The sequence below is a fragment of the Fragaria vesca genome, linkage group LG2 (assembly GCF_000184155.1).
Source record: "Fragaria vesca subsp. vesca linkage group LG2, FraVesHawaii_1.0, whole genome shotgun sequence".
NCBI lineage: Eukaryota > Viridiplantae > Streptophyta > Magnoliopsida > Rosales > Rosaceae > Fragaria > Fragaria vesca.
The window spans coordinates 9,007,569-9,017,050 of NC_020492.1; the positions used below are offsets into that span (position 1 = coordinate 9,007,569).

At 37.0% G+C, this 9,482-nt stretch overlaps 1 protein-coding gene across 1 annotated transcript; it reads left to right on the forward strand.

The window, feature by feature from the left end:
• The first annotated feature begins 5,048 nt into the window (after nt 1–5,048).
• LOC101300416 (quinone-oxidoreductase homolog, chloroplastic-like) lies at nt 5,049–6,465 on the forward strand. The gene is made up of 2 exons (XM_004292302.1): nt 5,049–5,087; nt 5,887–6,465. Exons 1-2 carry the CDS (start codon nt 5,049–5,051, stop codon nt 6,463–6,465), a joined length of 618 nt encoding a protein of 205 aa, XP_004292350.1.
• Nucleotides 6,466–9,482: the final 3,017 nt, after the last annotated feature.

Consider the following 9,482-nt stretch of genomic DNA (forward strand, 5'->3'; position numbering starts at 1 on the left):
AATATCTTCGTCATCTTGTAGCAATATGTTCTCGGCCTCACCTTCCTTAGAAGGCTCCGACTTCTTCAACAAAGGCTCTTCAAAAACGCGACCACTCCTAGTTGTAACGATCTTGAATTGTCCGGCATTCGGGTTTGGCAAGGTTTGACCCGGCAACTTACCACTTTCATGGATTTTACCCATGAAATCGATAACTTGGCCCATCTGCTTCTTGAGCTCCGTGATCTCTTTAGAATTAGCCTGTTGACCTGTCACTAAAGCTAGAGTTGCAGATGTTAAGTTTTGTTGCCCTTGAGCAAGGGACTTCAAGATTTCATCATAATTAGGAGTAGAAGAACTAGCATTATTATTTGAACCTTGAACATTGGCATTATTAGGCACGAAATTAGAAGAGTTAGGATGCATGAGGATAAAACGAAGTCAAAAGCAATAAACTAGACTAAGCTAAGAACCAAGGGTTCTTATAAATAAGAGAAAGGAACCAAGGGTTCCAAAAATCAATCAAAGGAAAACAAAACAAAGGAAAACAAAAGAAATTCGAAAATCAAGAGATAAATTTCAGAACAAATTAAATACAAAATCATACATGGCACCAATCTTTAAGATTACAAAGTCATAAAAGCTTATTTTCGAGTTGCTACTAAAACACTTAAATAAATAATGATTCTAGATGGTAAGACACGGTGGACGTGCGGCCTGGATATAGATGTTTCGATCACATGCTTGAAGCGTTGTTTCTAAAGATCAATAGCTCAATCCAGAGATAGTGAACATGGTAGGACTCGTTTAGTGAGCAATGAAAAATCCATCACCGAGATGTATGTCTTCAAGGCTCTTGAGATCCAATTTTGGTCCCATGCACCAGAGTAATAGAAGGAGCGTACCAATGTACTCAGCTAGCAACAAACTTATGAACCAAACATGACTCCAAGTGTTAATAAAAGTCACCCACAACCTCATGCAAACCCGAGAGTAAACAAGAAGGGTTAAGGCTAGAATTAACAAAAGGGATCCTACCTATTCCTGTGCATTACAACCTACAACATTATTCATACAAGTATTAAAGTAGAAAGACAACAATAAAACACAATTACATCATATACAAATTTATGGTTTTAACTTTACAAATATAAACATATAGACATATATACAATGCAAATTTTGACAATTAAAAAGATCGAGGATCCCGAAGGATCCCCGGCAACGGCGCCATTTGATAAGACGTATTTGCACACGCATCAATTAACCCTGTCAACAAATCAATCGTAGTATAAAGCAAGCAGGGATCGTTCTAAACCGGGGATCCAACTACAGGGTAGATCCATCTAATCTAATATAAGTGCCGAAATAAGCATATAGGTTTAAAGGTTTGATGATTTTGGAATAAACAATGAAAATAAATCCTAAATTACTTCTATACATATTTACATGTGATCAACCAACAATCATGCAAACTCAACCAAACAACCATGTAAGAACAAAGAAGACAATCTCTAATCTCATTTAAGTCTATACCGTGAGCAATTATACAACCTAAATTTGATATGCACATAAGTTCCTACGTGGTTCCTATGACATAGACCAACTTAGAATTAGACTACGGGTTTCATTCAACATCGGGACACAAACAAGCTCGGCTACGTGCTCTACTTATAGGTCACACACATAAATTAATCATGCAATTACGTATCACATAAAGAATCGATGTGTTTAAGCACAAGTCCAAATCAAACATAGGTAGAAAATCGGTGAAATAACAAAGACAATGCAACTTATCAACTACGTGTATCAAAGTCGAACTTTGGATGATTAACACATGCAATATCAACTACTTGTATCAACTACACATGATAATGGAATATAGCACCGAAAATCTTAAAGTATTTAGACATTAAACTCACGGCATAAAACCTAAAATCATTGATTAAAAATTGAAAACTTTAATTCATAACATGGCTCAAAAGTACTTCTATCTCATAGACAAGAATCGAAACATACTTAAGCAAATACCTAAAGCAAACAAAAACAAGAACAAACACATAGCAATCCGAAAATAGAAGATGAAATACACTCTCAAAATATCCCTACTTGTTCTATTCTTCGAGTGCGCGGAGTCCTAGGCTACGTGCTTTGGACGAATGCTGAAGGTGGGATCGGATTGTGGTGTTTGGAGGTTGATGGAGTTTCGGCAAAGGCTTTGGTGTTATTTGCACGGGTTGATGATGATCTTCTGTCCTTGAAGTCGTGCTTTATATAGAGGAAAAACCCTAGAGAAGTCGGCCACAAAGCCTAAACCAAATTGGTTTAGGATTCCTAGTTTTTCTCCCTTTCGGCAGAATGACCTCCGTCTGATGATTGCGTCATAACTCCCTCTAGAAAATAGATATTGAGGTGATTCCAATTGATTTGGAAACTAGACTCCCGTAGCTTTCTATCCATATCTGGCTACGTTTTCTGATTCATTGTGAGCTGTCCTGGAGAGTCCGTTGAAGTTGACAGACGTGCACAGGAATTCTCCCGATTTAATCCGGATTTTCAAGGGCTTGGATATTCTTGAAATTCTGCCGAATTTAGATCTTCTTCTCCATATTGGACTTGGTTTGGACCTCTCCTTCATGGACTAGGCTTCGAGGAAAGATGGAATCTTGATCAAGACAGGAATCCTGAGTAAACAAGGGTTTCCAACACTCAGCACAATTTCAACACCAAATTATTCAAATCCGAAAATACTATGTATTCTAATACTAAAAACTACATATTTCTAAATTAAGCAATTATTCTACACTAAACACAAATATAAAGCTAAAACAACTAAATAGGAGTTAACAAAGGGTAAATAAAGGGTATAAACATATTAAGAACGTCACACTTTGTGCTCCTATCATCAGTCCAATCCTGGAATCGTTCATTGGAACGCAGGTAAGCGACTTTTGCGATACTTGAAGAAAACTAGAGATTACATGCTTACTTATAGAAGGGTAGACAATCTAGAACTTGTCGGGTATTCGGATTCAGATTTGGGAGGTGACAAAGATGAAGGAAAATCTACATCAGGATTTATTTTTATGTTAGCTGGGGGTGCTATTTCTTGGAAATCGATCAAGCAAAAGGCCATTTGCACTTCTACCATGTTGTTAATATATTGGCTATTACTATTCAACACCAAGAACTCCTAATGTCACTAGGAAAGGAAGCAATTATGACAGCAGCTTGATCAGAGGTATTTTCGTTTGATGCAAATCTCAAGGTAATGAACTTCAAACTTATTTTGTATGGTAAGTTAATTCTTTTCATCTTATTTGTTTACTTGCTGATTTTCTGGTGGAAAATCTCATGTCTAGAAATTTCCATATCAGTTCCCTTTACAGTGAATATTTGCAGAATGTATAATTATTATACCAGATCTGATTTGGTGCTGTTACAAATCAGGGATAACAGATTTATTATCTGCATTAATCTTGTGTTGTTAAAATCATATATGGTCATATAATTATATAGACTTAATCATTGCTCTCAGCAGCCGAGAATTTAATCTGTTGTTATATGGTTGCTATGTTATAGCATGAAACTGGTTCTTGAGTTTTTGGAAAGTGCAGGATAATAGTGAACTAACTGTATTCCTCCTTAAACGAAAAAATGATTTTCTCATTGAATTGCATTAGTTAAGGGGGAGTGTCAACCTCTATAAATTGCTTATGTTGTGGTCTGTGTAGGGTAGGCTTTTTGTGATTGATCAGATTTCTTGTTTGTGGAGTTAATCTTGTGTATGATCAATTTGCAAACTGCTTGAGTGTATTATCCAAAAGACTAAGACTTTCTCTTTGACTTGCAAACAGGTTGCATTTGAGATTGGAAGAACTGAGATCTTGTGGTGAGAGGAAAAAGGCTGACTGCATTGCAGGACTTAGTCGACTGGTTGTGTCAAAGAACCAAGGATCACTGATTGTGGAAGAATCAGCTGAGAGCAAACTAAGAGTGTTTAAGTCTTAGTTTTCTACCCTAAAATCTAGTTGTGTGTAAGAACTAGATGAAGCTGAGTGTGTTGTAAGACTCAGTGTGTTTGTTCAGTTTCTCTTTGTAGAGTTACATGAATCACTTGTGTGAGGAGTGAGAGTTAAAACAGATAAAAGAATTTGTAATTGAGTGAGAATTACTTCTTGTAAAGTTTTGAAGATTAATGAAATAATCTTGCTTGGTGCTTTTTCCCTCATTGAGGTATTGCACCAAGCTGCTGAATCAAATTATTCTTATCTGTGCTTCATCTAGTTTTTAATCCATTTCAATACTTTCACATGCAAGCTGAATTCACAGCTTTACATGATGCTACTGTTCACGGTATATGGCTAAAGAACTTTATTTCTCAGACTCGTCTAGTGGACTCCATAGAACGCCCCATTACAATTTATTGTGATAATACCTCAGCTGTGTTCTTTGCCAAGAACAACAAACGTTTTTCTAGTTCTAAGCAGATACCCTTGAAGTAGCTATTTGTTAGACAGAAGACCAAGAGTGAAGAGATAGTTGTGCCTTATATAGAGACTGCAAACATGCTTGCTGACCCTCTTACGAAAGCTCTAGCAAATAAGGATTTTATTAGGCACACCTTTAACATGGGAGTAGTTGCTAGTTTTGATCTAATTGAATAGTGGGAGCTTGTAATCAAGCTCCATAAAGACTCGGCCATGGTGAGATAATGGCATTGCTATTCTTTTATGTTTGTGAACTTTATGACATGTCATTGAGATTGATTTGGATGTATTAAACCCATACATGATGTTTCTGTTCACTTACAGATTATATATTATTGCTGCAGCTTATGATTTAATTGATAGCTATTGAAAGACTAACTTTGCTTGAAGGTTTAATTGCAAAGAGGATTGTATGTTCATTCGTGGCATACATGCTTCTTGGAAGCATCAGAAGATTTGAGGATGCTCAAATCATAAAGTGGACCACCATATGAAACAATAAGGTATCGCATTAGAGAAAGTTTCATATAATATTTTATTTAAGTATTATTTTATGATCATGTGAATTTTGTGCTTGTAATGTGGCTACGAGACTCTTACATTAACAGGCTAGGTTATGTAAGTTATGGTATAGTTCTTTACTTGTCACATATTTGACCGATCATGAGTTGGGTTGTTATCATATATGTATTCTCGTGCGCATTAAAGAATTATTTGATTCAGTTGAAAATTGGTATTGTTGTTATAATACATGAAAGTCCAAGTGGGAGAATGTAAGATATTGGACATATCATGTAATATAATCTTAAGGAAACCAATTAGTCAATGATCAAATAGTTGAGAATATAATAACGATTATCCAGTAAATATATTATCTATATGAAATAATATATTGATAGGAAACCTGACAAATAAAGGATTAATGTAATCCTAGAGATATACTGTCAAGATTACTAGGTCATAAAGATGTGTCTTATTGTATCCTCGATGGGTTAGGACTTTAAGACATCTGACCTTATAAATACAGGGTCCCTAGGCTCACAGTCGATACGCTAAACATTCTGCTCCATTAGATATAACATAAGGAGACTGGAGAGACTAGAAGATCTTGTATTCCATCGACGACGTCAACCGATCAAAACAATGGCATCCAAACAAGGTTAGTATATTATTTAGTTGATCAAAACTTAAGGAATATGTGTTTCTGTGTATGCATATGAATACAGACCAATAAAGATTATATGGACGGGAAGTCACAAAGTTTAAAGTGGGTGACAAAGTTGTGGCACTACTCAGCTATCGTGTAAGTGCTTATAATTCTGATCACTTTTAGTTCAGTTCTTACTTTCTTGCACAAGAAGTTACCTGCATGAGTTTCAAACCTCAAAATTCATGTGTATGATATGTATGTTTATAGGATGGAGGTGGACTTGGTGAGTTTGCCGCAGCTAAGGAGAATTTGATAGCTTTTAGGCCTCCTGAAGTGTCAGCAGCAGACGGCACAGGCTTACCGGTTGCTGCTCTTACAGCTCACCAAGCTCTAACCAAAGATGCAAGGATCAAGCTTGATGGAACAAACGAGCAGAAGAACATACTCATTACCGGTGCCTCTGGTAACGTCGGTCTCTATGTAATCCAACTAGCAAAGCTCGGAAACGCTCATGTCACCATCACTTGTGGAGCTCGTAACGTTGAACTTGTCAAGAGCTTAAGGGCAGATGAGGTTCTTGACTACAAGACCCCTGAAGGGGTAGCTGTCAAGAGTCCATCTGGTCGGAAATATGATTTCGTGATCCATTCTTCATCAAAAGCAATTCCTTGGTCAGTCTTTGAGCCGAACTTGAGCTCAAATGGGAAGGTTATAGACCTTACTGCTAACCTGAGCTCCATGTTTACGTTTGTTCTTAAGAAAATCACCTTCTCAAAGAAGACACTGGTGCCACTGATCATAAATGGGAAGGGTGAGAACCTGGATTTTGTCTTGTTAAGTTGGTGAAGGAAGGAAAGCTCAAGACAATGATTGACTCGACTTTTCCTTTAAGCAAGGCTGAAGATGCTTGGGCTAGGAGACTTGATGGCTGCAATACTGGGAAGATCATTGTGGAGCATTAGTTAAGTAAACTTCAAACTTCGTTTACAAGATTGTAAACTATATCTGGACTTTTTATTGGAATGTTTCTGTGTGTGACTTTAGGTTTCAATCATGATTGTATTCTCTAGTTCAAAAAAGAAAAAAAATTCATGAATGTATAGCCATTAAGAAGTTTTGATGTGAATGGTGTGATGAATGTTTTAGCATCTGGTGTTCATTATTTACTAGCAGAAACTTTTTATTCACTAATATCTGACGTTTTCATTATGTCACCACCGCATGTAAGCTTTTAGCAATATCGATCAAGCCTATATGTTTATGAAAGCAAATGGAGTTGTCAATGGAGAAGTAATCTTTGCTAGTTAGTGGTTGTAAGAATATTTGTCAGATCTAGAGAGTTCTGATATTATCTCGAGACATACTCTACGTGCTTATTGTGATAAGGGGTTTATGCTCAATATCCTCACTTGTATTCAACAGTTTTTATTAATTAAGGCTTTAGGGCAGCCGCAACAGCCGTACTAGCCCTATATAAAAAATAAAATTAAAACCATAATTTTTGTAGGTTAATTTGGTAATATGTCCATAAATTTCATCTTCTGGTGTGGTAATTAAAGTTGGTTGAGCTGTTTAGTATGAAACCCCCATGTCTAGAGTTCGAGTCTCAACTCCCACAAGTTTATGGCAACTAGGTTTGAGGGGCCTTCAGTTTGTGCGCATGCGACGGGAGATTAATTTAGTTTTGCTGGGATCACTCTCGTGGACCTCGGTCAGAATATTGACATGTTGGGTATGTTACTAACTTATTAAAATAACCGAGATGACTTGCTATCTCACTAGTAATGATAAAAGAAAAGGAGAATTAGAGGGCACTACCAGAAGAAAGACTTTAGCCGACGAAAATAAAAAAACCAGGCCGACGAATTATTTTTTCGTCGGCTAATTAAAAATTTTCGTCAGCTATGGTCAACTTTAGCCGACGAAATTAAAATTTCATCGTCTGAATAATTTTTTTCGTCGGCTATAGTCTGTTAACTTTAGCTGACGAAATTTTTAAAAGTTTAGCCGACGAAAAATATAATTTCGTCGGCTAAAGTGCCTTATATTTACAGATCTGGACAACAACTCATCTAGGAAAAAAAAACTATACGTAGAACCTTCAAATACAAAAAAGTCGTGAAATAAGATATGACCAGAATGGTGAAATACGTCTACAGTTGAAAAATCACAGTATTCCGGTAAAGTCTCGGTGCCGATAGTTACGGTCAATGCAATTTACCCTTATTATTCACTATGCTGCAGATTTGGTTTTTGGTGTCCGATTGACTATTGTGATACCTTTCCGGAAGCGTAACGGCCCTACGAGTCAAACTCATTGCTGATGCCATGATGTATGGGCCTTTTTGGCCATCCGAGTCCGTTTATGGCTTCAAAATGCAGTTTTCTTATTTCCGATTAGAGTTGACCGTTTCGATCGAGCCCTTAACGTTGTCGAATCCAGTTGAATTTTTTACCATAGACCTCTTTCGTCATAATGATCATATCGGACGGTCGAATTTTGGTTTGTAAATTTTAGTCATCGGAATCACAACGTGTCTACTATTTACCGTTATTATTCCCTATGGGGAGTCCTATCGTCGGAAGGTAAATGTCTCAATTTTTATATGGGAAGTTGCGCCTCATCTACGTGAGAGTTTTTTGTGTGGAAGGTTTGACCAAACCACGTAATATAGAGGGAGATATGAGCGTTTTCGTGTGATAAGTGACGATGGATTAGGGTTAACCGTTTCGATCGAGTCCTTAACGTTGTTGGATCCAGTTAAATTTTTTACCATAGACATCTTTCGTCATAATGATCATATCTGACGGTCGAATTTTGGTTTGTGAATTTTAATCATCGGAATCACAACGTGTCTACTAATGTTGTATAACTTGTTTAGTTGGTTATACAACTTTGTGAACCAACTCTATATAGGAAGCAAAATTATCAAAAATCTCGTGAAAAAAGATGTGTTCAGAATGGTGAAATACGACTATGGTTCAAAAATCACGTAAATCGGGTAAAGTCTCGGTGCCGATAGTAGCGGTCAACCCTATTTACCGTTATTATTCCCTAGGGGGAGCCCTATCGTCAGAAGGCAAATGTCTCAAAATTTTTATATAGGTGGTTGCATCTCATCTACGTGAAAGTTTTTCGTGTGGAAGGTTTGACCAAACTACGTAATATAGAGGGAGATATGAGCGTTTTCGTGAATTTATAGATTTTAGCCGACGAGATATTAAAAAAGTCGTCGGCTAAGGTCAAAAATTTTTGGGTGGTAAACCAAATTTGGAGGAAAATTTTCAAAGGACTTTAGCCGACGAAAATATATGAAAAGTCGTCGGCTAAAGTCGAAAAATTTTCAAAAATTTTTGGCGGTCAACCAAAATTTTCAAAATTTTCAAAAGTTTCAAAAGAGTTTAGCCGACGAAAATAAAGAATTTCGTCGGCTAAAGTTCTTTATATAGGAGTTTTACCGAAGGTGGATGGTAAGAAGTCTATTTCGCCTGCCAGATTTTTTTCTCGGCCTAGCTCCGCCGTCAAGCCACCGGAGACCGCCACACTTGTCCCAAAAGCTTCGCCGTCGTCTCTACTTCATTGTTGGACAGGTGGTGCATCGAGTGGCGCCGCCGTGAGAGATAAATCGAGCTCCAAAACTCCGCCGGTTTGGATTCGGTGTCGATCGAATTTCTCCTTCCTCAGGTCACCATTTGGTGAGTTCTATATATAGATAAGTTGAGTTTGATTAGTACTACATTCCCCTAGAATTTGGTAGCTCGATTCAGTGTGTGTGAGGAGAATCGAAGATTTGAAGTTTTTAGGGTTTAAAATTGGGGATTTTTATATTTTGATTCGATTGACCTGTTTAGGCTTAGAATTG